We start from the raw sequence: 15,651 nt of genomic DNA on the forward strand, positions 1-15,651 counted from the left end.
TTTTAAAATTTAAATATTTATTAAATCATAATTAAAATTAAAGCATTTGATAATAAAAAAATATTAAAATATAAATACAAAAGTATACAGTTAATTTAATAATATATAATCATTTCATTTTATAAATTTTGTTTAACTTTTTTATTTTATTTTTATTTTTTATATAATAATCACATATAAATTGATTATTATAATTTTATTTAATTTTTAAAAATTTTTTCAATATATTTTTTAATATTTAATAAAATTTTAAAAAAATAATTGAAAAGTTTGTTTAATGAAATGAGAAATATAATTAAAAAATTAATAAAAAATGTTTTTTTAATATATAATGAGAAAATAAAATAAATAAAAATAGAAAATGAAAAGAATATTATTTATTTGATGACAACCGTCTAGCATTTACCCATATCATATCATTATAATATGGATTTTTGGACAGATCTAGACATTTTCGATTTGATCAACAATACTCCAAGGAAAGTACCTAAAGATTTTCTTTGATTATATTTTCTCATTTAATTATGGGTGCATAATGTTTACATGAAATTCTCAGTTTTATTGATGGCTAATAATCCTAATAATTAATAAACTCTTTCCCAATTAAAATAAAAAAAATAGTTAAATGGATAAATAAAATATATTATTTTTTTATTACAAATATAATGGTATGTCGGTAATTGTTGAAACTTTAATTTTTCGTAACTGTTTATTTTTTGCGACGGAATTTTTACTTTTTAATGACTGCATTCTTATGAACTGTTTGCACGTGATTTAAGCTCTTCAATCTTCACATTTAAACATTTATGAACTAGGTTTGATTTTGAATGATTGTAAATTTTTATTAAAATTTAGAACTGATATTTCTGTTAGATGAATTTATCGTAATGCCAGTCTAACTATATTTTGATTAGAGAATCTATTAGGTATGATCGTCTCTTTATTTGGTATGACATCCCTTTTTATTTGATAAAATTTACAACTAGCAGTTTTGTTTTTTTTTTTAAAAAAATATATTATTTTTAAATAATAAAATTATTAATTAAATTAAAATAAAGATTTAAAACTATAAATAAAAATATAATGGAGAGATTATTTAATTTTCGTCTAATTAAAAAAATAATTTTTATCAATTATGGAAAATAGCTTTTGAGTGTACATAAAATTTATACTATAATTAATTATTATAATCGATACAAGCATTTGGAGTGTATATATTCTCGATTAATAAATAAATAATAAATTAAATAAAATTATATATAATAAGTCCCACAATACTAATTTCTTTCATGCATTTCACAAGTTTTAATAGTTTAATTCCTCCATTGGTTCCACTCATTCAATCCGAAATTGTTGATAATTGTAATAGCAATTAATTTTTTATTATTTTGTTTTATTAATATTAGATGTCATCAATATTTTACATTATAAATATCAAGCAGTATGAAATTTTATTAATTAATGTCAAATGTATTGAGATAAATTTACAATTAAAAGTTTGTAAAAATAAAATAAAGCGATTATTTTCTTGGTCTGTGTGATGAATTAAAAAGAGTAGAATTGTTTTTGAGAATATCTCAACCTCAATTTAAATTTGTGAATCATTTTCAGAGCCTCAAAGCTCAGAGTTCAAAAGTTCAGCAGTCAGACTCTTCATTCAGTATTCCATCGATCAATTTTAATTTACTTTTGTGATTAAATTTAAACTTACTTCAAAAAAATTAAAGCAACTAAAAATTTGTGAGAGAATAATTATTGAGTATAAATTTTTTTTTATTTATAAATTCATAAAAGACAATAATATTCGTAATATAATTTTAAATATAATAAATTAAAGGATAAATCTACCATTCTCATTCCCTTCACATGCAGCTGCTCCCCTGAGCAAATTTCCCCTGCTTCTGCATCCCATTTGTGTATTATCAGTACAAGAATGGCTCGCCAGGGAAGATTCAGTGCAAAACAAGGTACATTAATGGCTACCACCCTTCTCTTTTTAGTCTTGAAGCTCCATTTCAAGGCCACCCAAGCAGCTACTTACACAGTGGGTGATACTTCCGGCTGGACTTTCAACATCCAAAGCTGGACAACTGGGAAAAATTCAAGGCCGGTGACACACTAAGTAATTAACTGGCCAAAACCCATTATTCTATTTCTTTTTTCTTTATCAAATTTTGGTCTAATTAATTATGATCGTTAGTTATGTTTAGAATCTTTCCTTGGAACAGTTTTCAACTATGATCCTTCGTTGCATAATGTGGCAATTGTAGATATTAATGGCTACAACAGCTGCAGTGCTTCTCCAAGATCCATCACTTACTCCAGTGGAAAAGATAGCGTCAAATGGAACAAGGGGGAAAATTACTACATCTGCAGCATTCCTGGTCACTGTGATGGGGGCTTGAAGATTGCCATTACTGCTTTCTATATAGAAAATTACAGCAAATATTGTATTTTTATGGGGTCTTGATCAATCTCTGTGTCTTGATCATTTATATATTTATAGATCGGTGAGTTAAAAAAAAATTACGTAATACAACCTTAAATTTTTCCTTGTATTAAATTAGTGTTTCGCTTTTATTTTTTAATAAAAAAATATGTAAGTCAAAATTGAAATATTGACACCACTTGGATTGGCCGTTAAAAACAAAATAAATTAATATTCAGCTGTTAATACAACCTTAAAATTAAATGACCATACACATGCAGAACGTTATCACAACCCCTAGAAATAGAAAACCCTTCAAAATCTCTCATTCATCACTTTCTTCTGCAAATTCCACGGTGACTCCACACAAATCACACCCAATTTATTACTCGCTGACCTTGCTGTCCTATTTCAACGGTACCCATTTCCCGGTTTTTGATTTTCTTTGGTTGAATTTTCTCTTAATCATGGTATTAAATTCCTCCGTGATCGTTTTAGTTTCTAGGTTTTTGGTTAGCCTGGTGTTTCTTGACCAAGCTGTTCCTAAAACCTCCTCCTCCTCCTTCTTCTTCTTGCTTTCAGATGTCATAGAACGTGCATGGCATTCTTTTGATGCTTTTTTAAACCAGAAGCTTTTTCTTGGGTTTGCTCATTTGATTGAATTCTCATTTCATGGTATTTGAACAAAGTTGACACACTTTGTTTTGCAAGTTCCTACGAATAGAAAATAATTTTCTGTTCTGTAGGAACTTGCTTGTTTCTAACGTATCTTCATCTTTTGAGGGTTAATCTATAAAAACAAATTGAGTTTGAGGAACGTAAGGCAATTAAATTTCGATATATTTCACTCTTGAAAAATGAGTTGCTTTTCTTGCCTCTCTTCTCAAGACAAGAAAGCAGCCAGAAGTTCGGGTAGCAGTAGAAGATCGCGGTCCCTGCCTCCGGCATCTACTCCTCGTAAAAAAGAAAGCAGTAATGCAGGTCCCTTATCATTTACAAAGTTTGAAAAATTCTTAGATAAACCTCCACATCGTGGATTCAAGAGTTATTTAAGTGGGTCTCATTTATTTTTACTTAATTCATGGTAGACTGGTACAATCAAGTATTTCCCTATAAAATTTATTTAATTTATTAAGAAAAATTAGCATGAACTCCCTTCTCTTTTATCGTATTCGATCGAGATGTATCGAATTTGAACCGAGTTGCAGAGCACTTTTAAAATTTAAAAGTGATCGATTTATCTCTTATTAGACGATACGTGCTATGAATCCTTGTTGGAAAATAAGCGTGCATAATAAGCTAGATCAGTGATTAATTGATTATTTGCTTATATACAGAGAATCCTAAACCAAAGCCTCAAGCTGATCAACCACATAATAACAGCAAAGAAGGTGGCAACAACAATATCGCAGCTGAGACTTTTACTTTCCGTGAACTGGCCACTGCTACAAAGAATTTCCGACAAGAATGTCTAATTGGAGAAGGTGGGTTTGGAAGAGTTTATAAGGGAAAACTTGAGACGAGCAACCAGGTAATTAGGACAAATCTTTGCTTCATGTCTATTCTTTAACAAATAATTAATATTCTTGTCCTGAAGGTGTCAGTTCTTGTAAATGGTTAATTCAGGTAGTGGCTGTGAAGCAACTTGATAGAAATGGGTTGCAAGGAAACAGAGAATTTCTGGTAGAAGTGTTGATGTTGAGTCTCTTGCATCATCAGAATCTTGTAAATCTTATTGGATATTGTGCTGATGGAGATCAAAGGCTACTGGTATACGAGTACATGGCATATGGATCCGTTGAAGACCATCTATTAGGTATACAAACCACATGAGATAACACGTGCACACAAAACCTATATATATATATATATAACACGAGCATTTCTTGCCTAGAACTAGGGTTAACACGAGCATTTCTTGCGTAGAACTAGGGTGTGCATTTGGTTGATCGGTTTAAATATTCATGAAAATCGAACACAAAAAGAAAAGAAATCAATTTGAATCGAACCAATCTAATTCAATTCAGTCCAGTTCGATTAGTTAAAATTTCTAATGGGCCTTTTATTTTTTACAATTCTATGGTTTAATTGAATTATTTCAAGTTTGATTAGGGTTTGATCTCCCTATATTATCCAAACTACGTAGTATTGCTAAATTATCAGTTCAGTTTAATTTTATCGAATTTTTCTGATCAAAATCGATCCAAACCGAAAGAATCAAATTTTTTAACAATTAAAAACGAATCAAATTGAAAAAAAATATAAAATTGATTTAAAATTTTGAATTAATTCAATCTGGTCAATTATTTTAATTTCAACTGAATATTACATATTCCACTTAGATCCGGCGTAAATAAATCCATAGTTTGAATAAGGTTTTATATGGATCACACTATCAATTTAAGCTGTGAGTTTATATAACTCCGGTGTAGGTATGCTTTTCCTGTATAACACTGCCTGGGTTAATGGATCACCGGTTGTCATTTGATTTTCAGATCTTCTCCCAGAGCAAAAGGCATTGGATTGGTTCTCAAGAATGAGAATCGCATTAGGTGCTGCTAAGGGATTAGAGTATTTGCATGATAATGCCAACCCTCCAGTGATATATCGGGACATGAAATCATCAAACATTTTGCTGGACGAGAACTACAATGCGAAACTGTCTGATTTCGGACTAGCCAAGCTGGGACCTGTCGGAGATAGCACACATGTTTCTTCCAGAGTAATGGGAACATATGGTTATTGTGCTCCGGAGTATCAAAGAACAGGCAAATTGACAACTAAATCAGATGTATACAGCTTTGGAGTTGTTTTACTGGAATTGATTACAGGAAGAAGAGTTATTGACACCACCAGACCGACAGACGAGCAAAATCTAGTCGCCTGGGTAACTAAACATAAAACTTAAATTTACCCTCCCTTTTAGATCTGTCATTGTCTAGTCGCCTAGTTCAGAAATACTAAATAACGGTTAATTTAAGTAGAAATTGAGCCAAAAGTTATTTAGGGGTTGTGTGATTTATTTACGTGAACAGGCACAACCATTGTTCAAGGAACCAAACAGATACTCAGAAATCGCTGATCCACTTCTGCTAGGAGAATTCCCAGTTAAAGGGCTAAATCAAGCAGTTGCAGTAGCAGCAATGTGTCTACAAGAGGAAGCAGGAGTTCGGCCATTGATGAGCGATGTAGTTAGTGCTCTGAGTTGCCTTGGAGGAAGTCCAGCTGAAGCAGGAGCTGTTACACATGATTCTTTACCTTCACCGCCATCAGAACATGTCGGAGATGATGAAGACAGCACACGAGAACGTCAACTAGCAGTGGCAGAAGCCATGGAATGGGGCTCAAACTCAAGGCATGCAAGGTCTCAGTATGGAAGTTCTTCTTCATTGTAATTAATTATATGTCTGTCGAATATATGGATGGAATATGGGTTTTGCTTGGAGAAATTTTTTATATATTGTTCTATGTAATTAACCCACTTGTAAAGAAGTTACTGATGATGGGAAGAGAATGGAACATGAGCTGAAAAAAAAAAAGGAAAAAAGATGAAATGAGGATGAAGACCTGAGAAAAAGCATAATGTTTTACAAGCATTCATTGGATGCTTCATCAATGTTCTATCAAATAAGATATGAACTACAGAAAGACCAAAGTTTTGGTTGGTTTCACTTATTCTGCTCTCAGAAGCTTGATGAATTTTACATTAAACTTCTCAAATATATTAAATTTGAACCAAACTAACTATCTAAGACTAACCGAAGGAGGCGCAGTTTTAAGGAACACATTATTCATATCCCAAAGGATTCAACATACATTTTTTTCGTATCCAGAATTACATTAAAACGAAAAATATTTATGAAAAGCTCAATATCAGAAGAGTCTGAAACATGTTAAATTTGAGTGCAGCACTAATTCATATTAAAAGAGAAATGCTTAAAACCGCACATTGTCTCTATCCCAATTCGAATTTAATAAAATCTCTTGTCTCTCCATCTTCATTCTTAGTATGCATAGTTTAAATAAATAAATGAATAAATAGTTAAAATTTTGAAAAAATAGAAATTAATTTTTGAAATGAAGAGATAAAAAATATTCAAAATTTATTAAAATATAAAAACTAAATAGTTTTTCTCTAGAAATATATTATTGTCTTCTGCACTTGTTTTTCCAATCCTCAGAAATTCTATGAAGTTACTATGGAAATTTCTAATTGGAATATCATTTCAATTTGTCACGATTCAATTAATTGTTGTTGCATTCATGTGTCAAGAGAGTGGAGCTTAACATCCTTCACCCAACTGAAACGCTTGCTCGCCAAAGATAGTGAAGAAAATAGAAATAGTGAATGAAGTTTATGAAAATTACTTAAAAGAAAAAATTACTATATAAATCTCTAAATTTTAATGAAATTAATTAGTTAATTTTTATAATTCTTAAAATTAATTAAAATGTCTATTATTATTATAACCATTTAGTCCTTCCGTTGAAGAATTCCGTTGGTAAAAAGAGAGAATACTTTCAAATTCCAAAAACCTTCTCCTTGAAAATCTTCACTTGTTTATCCTCTATGAAACCCACCAATCCAAAATGAGCAGACCCTCCACCTCTTCTCTTTGATTTGAGACTCATAACTAGCAGTCTTAATGGGTTATAATCAACCTTTTGCTCAGATTTCTCTAATTCACAGGTTTTATGATGTGCTTTCTCATCACTCGTCTTATATTCAATATGATCAATAATCTAAGAACCTTTTGGCCATCTAACCTGCCCCTAAAAGCATGGACTTTCGAATTTGTGAAGGCGTTTAGGCCGCCGAACCTGCCCTCGAAAGTCCCTCACTTTCGGATTTGTGAGGGACCTTTGGCCGCCAAACCTGCCGCCGAAAGTCCCCTGCCCAGCTTTCCTTTACTTGTTTTATGTGCATGTTTTGTTATGTTTTAGGGGAGTTTTTGGGAAATTGTTTAGAGTCATGTAATAGTTATGTTTGGTCCCTCATTTGAGTTCATCTGTGTAGGATCAGACCTAGGAGACCATAGAGGCCTGCAGTGAGATAACTGCACTAGTTTTAGGCGAGCGTCAGCTAGAGGTGAGTAGAACTGAACTATTTTTTTAAAGTAACTAAACTTTTTAAGCATGTTCACGCATCATGAATGTCATGTTTATGTATTAGGCTGTTTGCATTAGAACTCACGAATATGATCATTGCATAATTTACTGTTGATGTGGATGGATATTGGATGATCCACTAGCCCTCTAGTATGATATGTTATGACGGATATGGAAAGATCAGGACTTGCCCATTCTACGGCCCGGACATTATGGATATGTATGTTATGTTTAAGCGTCCAAATTTTATAAATAATTTAAATACAAGTTAAATCCATAAAATTCTGCACACATAAAATATGGAAACAACTATAATTGAAATCTTCTACAAACAATAAACTCATAAATTTATTGTACATCCAAACAACTCAACTAAATAATCCTACATCTCTAAAGTTTTAAAGACCGAAAAATCTTGAAAATCAAAATAGCAAAAAAAATAACCATCACCCATCGATCCAATTGATGGAGAGAGTGGTCATCGACGAAGTGTCCGTCAGCAAAAGAGAGACAAGTAGTAAAGGAAACAACCATCGAACAATGAAGACGAAGAAAACTAAAATAGCTAAAAGGCAAAGAAAGAAAAAACAACACGACACATGAAAATTGAAAATTGAGAGAGAAGATAAAATTAAAAAGAAAATGAAGGGTAAAAGAGATGAGAGAAAATTTAGTTAGTGAGATAGATAGGATTTGTTCAAGATTGTACATATATATAATCAGTTTGATTCGATTAGTTTAATTCATTCAGTTAGATTTTCAATTTAATTACTCACTTCTAGTTAAATTTCTCAATTAACAAGGGCATTTATGATTTTTTCATTCAAGGTGATTAAATGGTTGTATTTTAAAATAATAAATAATATTTTAATTGATATTAAAAGTTATAAAAACTAATTAGTTAATTTTACTAAAATTAAGGTACTCCATAATAATTTACCATTAACTCAATGCAACATTTCTCTCAGAGTTTTTTTTTTTTTTTTTTTAAATCCGGAACGGAGAACTTTTTCTTAAGGGACCAGTATTATATATATAATTGATTTAAAAAATTATTTATTATACTACTAAGTATTAAAATAAGCGTATTTCATTTTTCTTTTCTGTATAGGGCATTTGATTTTAGGATTAAATGTTAAGAAATTCTAAACCTTTAGTGTTTTATTAATTTTAGTCAATTTTTTTATTAATTTTAACCTAATTTAAAATTTTGGCGTTGATTTTAGGATTAAATGTTTAAAAATTCTAAAACTTTAGTGTTTTATTAATTTTAGTGATTTTTTTTAATTAATTTTAACCTAATTTAAAATTTTGATGTTGATTTTAAGTTAAAATTGAGATCGAGAATTACTGGTATAACAACTGATTGAATATTAATATTTTAATTATATTGCTGACGTAAATAAAAGTTTTATAATAAAAAATCTAAAATTTTTAGATTTTTATTAATTTAATTTTAAAGTTTTATTTTAACTATAACTAACTGATTAATTTTAATTTAAATTAATTAAAATTAATATTTTATTACTTAATATAATAAAATTTTAATATATATATATTTTTATATATGATACATAAGTAAATATAATTTATCACCACATAATAAATTATTTTTATTGATACGATTCAATTTTAATATAATATTTTTATTTAATTATATTAATTAATGATCATAATTTCTGCTTATTTTTCTAAAAAATATTTAAATATAAATATTTTAAATGGTATAATTTGTACAGTTAAGTGCAGAATGAAATTCACTTCGGGCGAATATTAATCCCTACCCAATTATGTCTGTTTATTATTGTTAAAATTATTATACTTATTATAATAAGTAATTTTTTTAAAAATATATAACATATAATAATTAATACTAAATAACTACCTATAATAAAAAAAATACATAATTATTACTATTTCTTTAAAAAATATTAAAAAAATAAAAATATTAAGACATTGTTATATATTTACTTAGATATTTTTTTATGGTAATAAGTAATATTTCTAAAAAAATGTATAAAATATAATAATTAACACTAAATAATTAATAATAATAATAATAAAATACATAATTGCTACCATTTCTTTAAAAAATATAAAAAATAAAAATATTAAGAAATTTTTTTATATTCTTTTATATTAAACAATTTTTATATATATTTACTTAGATATTTTTATATCACCATAAAAATTAACTTTTTTTACATAATTACAATCCACACTAAAGAATATTTAATATTTTCAAAATATTAATTATACATACTTACTTAAATTTTTTAAAAAAATAATTAATTTAAAAAATAAAAAATTATCTCAAACATTACTTCAAATAATATAATATTGTTAATTATAAAATATTATATCTATTTTATTCATAAATATATTAAAAATACACATTAAATAAAAAAATTATAAATTATACTAAATAAAGTAAATAAACATATTAATTTTTTATTTTACTGAATAAGAAAATATTAATTTTAAATAATTTAAATAAAGATTAATCAATTAGTTATAATTAAATTAATAATTTAAAATTAAAATATAATTAACAAATATCAAAAAATTTTAAATTTTTTATTATAAAACTTTTAAATTAGTAGATAATATTAAATAAAATATTAATATTTATGTCATGTCCACCATTTAAGCCTTGATACTAACTATATTTTTTTTTTTACCGGCAGATTGCATTGATCAAGGCCCACAAGGGAAAATTACGAAGCAAATAAGCCCAAAAGCCCAAAACAAACAACCCGTCCCAACCCAGAAAAGCCCAGAAATCCAACCCAAAAACTCCTCAAATCAGACCCGATCCAACCAGAACCATCCACCAAGAAATCCAGAAACTAGATACTTCCAGAATTCCAGCAGCACCGCCGACCACCGTCTTGCTACGCCGATTACCGCCAAAAGAAGAGAAGGCTGAAAAAACGTCGAAACCGCAAAAAACAAGGCACCCAACAAGACGCGTTGAAGAACCCGAAAAACCAAGAAAACGGCATCAACGAAACAGGATGTTATAAGATTTCCAGACAAGGAAGCATCAAAGACCAACTCCAGGAGGCGGCGGGCAAATCTCACCGGCGTCTCAATCTCATGTAGCCTGAGGGAAGCCAAAACGACAACATTTGGCCGATTTGGCCGATCACTCCCCGGAAATAGCATCACCTACACCATGCATGGACCTCCCGAGCAAAAGAAGCAGAGCCCACTCCCACAGCACAACACCAAATCTGCAAAACCTTCGCCGAGTAACAACACAGACCTGGAAACAAACCCCCAAAAACACTACCACCAAAAATCGAAAGAAACACAAACATATCTCGTTTGAAAGCGAACCCCAGACTGAAGTACCAAAACTGTACAAAAACAACAAAATACCTTCCCTTTCGGGCAGGAAGGACCAACGGCTGACGCTGCCGTTTCCTTTCTCTCTCCTCTCACTTCGCTCTCGCTTTCTCTCGAACAAACCATACAATTGGTTGGTGATATTAACTATAATCAATACATATTTGTTGGGCTGTTCAATTTTATCAGAATGATATTTAATTAACATTTTTATTTTTTAATTTAATTATATCATTATTAATAATCTAAATCTTATACTAATTTGATCAATTGGATAAAATTATACCAAAATTCAAAATTTTGGCTTGAATTATTTAAATTTAAAGTTTTTTAAATTAAACCTTTAAAATAAATTTTTACTATAATAAAATTTATTTATTTATATAAATATAATCATAACAATTTATGGAAACCTGAGACACGTGCGTTGAAAGACTTCTTTCTTAAAGGTTTTCTTTCCTGAAATTATTTCTTTAAAGGTGGAACATAAAATCAGAATTGTATTTAATTAAATAAAATAAAACATGAAGGGCTAAATTGCAAGTTTCCCAAAAGTACAAGGGCTTTTACATGCAACAAGCCAAAATAATGCTGACTACGAATTCCAGTCCCAATTTCTAACTCTGATTCACTGCAACATTCAGATTCCCATATCTTTGCATCACTCTCCTAGTCGCAAGGGCTGCAGCTTCACTCGCACGCAATGTACCAGTAGCCATTATAGCTGCAAATTCACGACTTATCTCCTCCTGCACCTTGCCCCTAGCATCCCCAAGAGGGTCTCCTGCAATCCCATTCACTGATTGCTTTTCTACTCCTGAAGGTTTGACAGCTACTGGCTTCTCTGATACTGTTGGCTCCTCAGACTTGGTGTCTTCAGATTTCACTGCTTTATTGGCCGCTCCGACAACTGTGTTTGCGGATGCAGTAGGACCGTTAACTAAGGATTTATTAATAACTGTTGAAGGCTGAGGCCTGAATTGTGGAGCTTGAGGGACAGCTCCGGCTCTTAATGTTGTCTCCAGATTTTGTATCATAGGCACTACAATTCAGAAGAGCAGGCATTAGATGATCAACCACTAAAACAAACGATAAGAAAAGAAGCATGACTGTTAATCACTGGAATTAACCAAGCCAATCAACAATTTATCAGGCACTCATGATGACAATGCACATATAATTTGATGAAATTTTCACTTCGAGAATATACAACAGAACTGAGAAATCAATCAGCCAATTTGCCTATTTTAAACAACAAAAACCAATTGCTCTATGTAACCCCCACCCCACCCCACCCCAGCGAAATAAGTGTCCTTTTTTTTTAATAGGTAAGGGAAGCATTTGATTGCCTTTGATCAGTCATCAAGAAAAATTTCAGAATCAGGATTATTCATTTCAAATCATAAAAAGACTAGAACACAGTTAAAAAGCATTCAAAAGATAATCTATATTTCCATATTACAGCATTAAAAAAAGAAGAGAAGGGGGATTTTGGTTGGTGGGGGGGGGGGAGCAAAGTAGGCGAAGAATAAAGGTAAGCAGTAACTCACTTATAAGAGCACCCATTGGACTGCTCATAACTTCATTAGGAAGCTGAAGAATATATTCTGGAATGGTCACACCCACCAAAAATTGTGCAACCTCATTACTGAAGTTGTTGCAGTTATGAGAAAGCAAACTGTATGTTTCGGCAGTATAACGGGGACTAATTTCCTGCAAATACACTTCAAATACATCTTGCGGTACATGTGTGATACCCAAATCTACCACTTTAATTGGTGTTCCATATGGGGTTCTTCCAGCAGGGTCATGTTGTATGCCTCCCCCAAAATAGTATTCGTTACCATATACCACTACTCCTGTGTGCCTACCATACAAGAACAAAATAATCAGATTGCAAATAAGAAAAAGGAATATACAATAATTGAATGCTATGAATCTTGTAGGTTTAATGGCACACAAGAAGGAAACGGGTTAACAACCTTTGCAAGTAATAGTCTTAGTGACTTCCAGTAATAAAAGTTGGAATTTACCCGTATCAACCATCGACACACTATGATATCATATTGGTCCTATTGATAAATTACTTTGCCCCAATATATCTTCATAAAGCAAAGGGCCACCAAAAATAAAATTAAGCTCATAAAAACTACACATCTCAAATAAATGCCAGAAAACACTTCCTAGTTTGATACGAAAAGAAAAGGAAAGAGTAGAACATGCTCATAAACAATCAAGATACCCAGTTAGTATAATTTTGGCAAGAGCTGAGGAGGTTACTCTTGCAGTGCTGCAAGGCAATGAGAGGGCCCTTGACTGAATGCATGTTCCTATAAGTAGAGAAGCTAATTAGTCGGAACATCCCTCAACGTGGTTCTTGTAAACTCAACACAGATGGTGCTTTTGAGGTTGATTTGGGAATAGCCACCGCTGGCGAGATCATATGCAAGTTTACTCAAGGACTGTAGTTGGGTATGAGAATCATGATTTTGGAGATTGATGTGAGGGTCTTTCAATGCTTGTATCTTGCATGGGAAAAAGAATGGTAGAAGAATTATTTTGGAGATTGACAGCTCATGTGTGGCACCCATGTTGAAGAAAGGCAACTGCTAAGTGAATGAGAACCATGGTTTGGTGAATAGAATTCATCGTTGTACAAAAAGTGGGATGTTGATGTAAGACACTGCCATAGATAATTCAGGAACATACAAGTTAGCCAACTAAAACAGTGCATTTTCCACCAAAGCCTTCATGCACTTCATCAACCCCATGCTTAAGGTATATATTAAGAGATGTCAATATTCCTAGAACGTGTAATTGTAGTTAACATCACAGTTTTAGCCCCCCATTTACACAGATTAGCATTTCCATACTCGATTTAGATAAAAGCTTGTCCAGCTAATAATAGGACATATTAGCCCTATTGGCATTGCATAGCAATGGTACATGTTCTCAGTTTTGTACGAGGCTAACCAACATACAGTTAACCAATCTGCCAATCTCTGCCTAAAATAAACTTTTCATCTAGAAGTCCTTAACCAAGCCTCAATTAGTGCATTTGACTCATTTATCCGTTTGAGAATTTCTGAGAGTGCAAGTGTCTAACACTATTTGGCATGTTGTTTCACATATTCAGGTGCTAAAAAGGTGAGATGAGTCATTTATTTGTTTAAGAATTTCTAACAGTGCAAGTGTGTAACACTATTTGGGATGTTGTGCACATATACAAGTGCTACGCGTGTTTCTATTAAGTTATTAGCTTACCCTACAAATTTCTTTGCAATTCTATAAATATATAATTTGGGATGTTTTAAAGTGATGATTGATAATACACTTCTTTCTCAAATTTAAGCTTTGAAGTTTCAGGATCTGACACCTGTAACTGTAGTTACCAAGGTTTATTTAAGTCGAGTGCTCCTCTTTACACTTATTCATTTCATCAATCTTTCAACAAAATAAGAATATTGAATGGAAGCAGAAATTATGATGGCAACTGGCATAGGTTTGGATTTCCAGATTACTAGATGCAGAGATACCATATCCAGGCACTAGGCCTTTATATCCCTCCCTTCACAGAAAACTTACCAAATTCCCTCAATTGCTTTCCCCAAAAATGTTGTTGAAAGCTGGCGTGCCAATCCTTGGCTGAGATCATACACATTCAAGGCAACCCTGTGACCCTCCTGCCACCAGTTTAAAATTTATAAGCAGTAATCAATGCATTACTGAAAAATGCCGCTGGGAATAGATTGCTATTCAATCATGCAGAGACTAAAAATTTTAGGATGTAACAGCATTGCATACCTCAGCCATCCCCTAATAAATAAAGTTCAACTAAAAGTCCTTAGCACCGCAAAGATCAATCAACAGATAACGATAGTCCCTCCAAATCTAAGCAAAAAAGAGATCAAGCTATCAATATCAGATCACAAAATCACAATAAGCAAAAGCAACTTCAGTTAGCATAATAAGGGAACTGTTTCATAGGGAAAGATATTCAAAAGTAACATTAACATTTTCCTCCCGAGACTTTCTAGCGAATAAAAACCTCAAAATTCCAGAGGTTGCATAAATTTATCCCAAAAATCAAAAATTCAAAATCACAATTTACAATGAAATTAGGCAGTCCCGTTAAAGCAAATATAATCATAAACAGTCACTCCAAATCAAGTAGATCTAAATCAATTCCCATCCGCGTGAACAAGAAACACGGTTTCCACCCCGAATTCTAACCACCAGAGAATCTATACCCTCCAAATTGCACAAAACTAAAATAACCTCAACAAAAAGGTCAGCATTTAATCGATTGAGAAACCTAAATAGAATGCAATATAAACAATCATTTCCAGTAGGAAAAAAAAATTAATAAGGAGCAAAACGCACTCAGAGAATAAATTATGGCCTTTGGCTTCAGCAACCTTCAGAACTGTTCGCGTAAACGGTGGCCAAGAAAAACGTAACCTTCGCCTTTTATAGTTGGGAAATGAGATCCAAAAGGTTCTCTACAAGGCTACAACGACATCGGCACCGCGGGTCCGCTGCCAAAAGCCTGAATTCCCATTTTTCTTCTATGACCTTCTAGAACAATGGATCCAATTGTATTTTGCCACGTGTCAATTATGTACATTCCTTTTCTTGGCGGTCCTTTTATTATTATTATTTTTTTAATTTTCCTGCTTGGACGAAAGTTATGAGAAAAAAATAATAAATTAAGAAAAATAAATGCCAGTTTCTCTGTTTGAAAAGTGACAAAAAGGTTTTAG

General features: G+C 31.4%; 2 protein-coding genes and 1 pseudogene across 3 annotated transcripts; 2 read left to right on the forward strand and 1 right to left on the reverse strand.

Annotated features, from left to right (window-relative positions):
• Positions 1-1,933: 1,933 nt before the first annotated feature.
• LOC110608033 lies at positions 1,934-2,470 on the forward strand (annotated as a pseudogene).
• Positions 2,471-2,895: 425 nt separating this feature from the next.
• Positions 2,896-5,823, forward strand: LOC110608032 (probable serine/threonine-protein kinase PBL26). Its single transcript, XM_021747240.1, has 5 exons — positions 2,896-3,103; positions 3,766-3,959; positions 4,055-4,244; positions 4,924-5,315; positions 5,464-5,823. The coding sequence occupies exons 1-5, from the start codon at positions 2,896-2,898 to the stop codon at positions 5,821-5,823; spliced, it is 1,344 nt and encodes a 447-aa protein (XP_021602932.1).
• Positions 5,824-11,368: 5,545 nt separating this feature from the next.
• LOC110608035 (desumoylating isopeptidase 1) lies at positions 11,369-15,433 on the reverse strand. Of its 2 annotated transcripts, none has more exons than XM_021747245.2 (5): positions 15,272-15,433; positions 14,693-14,779; positions 14,474-14,571; positions 12,439-12,755; positions 11,369-11,930 (listed from the first exon to the last, which is right to left on the reverse strand). In XM_021747245.2, exons 2-5 carry the CDS (start codon positions 14,699-14,701, stop codon positions 11,506-11,508), a joined length of 849 nt encoding a protein of 282 aa, XP_021602937.1. In that variant the 5' UTR covers positions 14,702-14,779; positions 15,272-15,433; the 3' UTR covers positions 11,369-11,505. The 2 variants fall into 2 exon arrangements, with proteins under 2 accessions (XP_021602937.1, XP_043805060.1); XM_043949125.1 differs by having other exon boundaries at positions 15,307-15,410.
• Positions 15,434-15,651: the final 218 nt, after the last annotated feature.

Source organism: Manihot esculenta, chromosome 12 (genome assembly GCF_001659605.2).
Source record: "Manihot esculenta cultivar AM560-2 chromosome 12, M.esculenta_v8, whole genome shotgun sequence".
In the NCBI taxonomy this organism is placed as follows: Eukaryota; Viridiplantae; Streptophyta; class Magnoliopsida; order Malpighiales; family Euphorbiaceae; genus Manihot; species Manihot esculenta.

Excerpts from the sequence above, each read along its gene's own strand:
- LOC110608032 (XM_021747240.1), top strand. The coding sequence starts at position 2,896 with ATGGTATTAAATTCCTCCGTGATCGTTTTAGTTTCTAGGTTTTTGGTT. Across the intron at positions 3,104-3,765 it reads GATTGAATTCTCATTTCATG|AGAATCCTAAACCAAAGCCT; the intron begins GTATTTGAACAA and ends GCTTATATACAG. Across the intron at positions 5,316-5,463 it reads AGCAAAATCTAGTCGCCTGG|GCACAACCATTGTTCAAGGA; the intron begins GTAACTAAACAT and ends TTACGTGAACAG.
- LOC110608035 (XM_021747245.2), bottom strand. Across the intron at positions 12,756-14,473 it reads AAAGCAATTGAGGGAATTTG|GCACACAGGAGTAGTGGTAT; the intron begins GTAAGTTTTCTG and ends CTTGTATGGTAG. Across the intron at positions 11,931-12,438 it reads TCCAATGGGTGCTCTTATAA|TGCCTATGATACAAAATCTG; the intron begins GTGAGTTACTGC and ends TCTGAATTGTAG.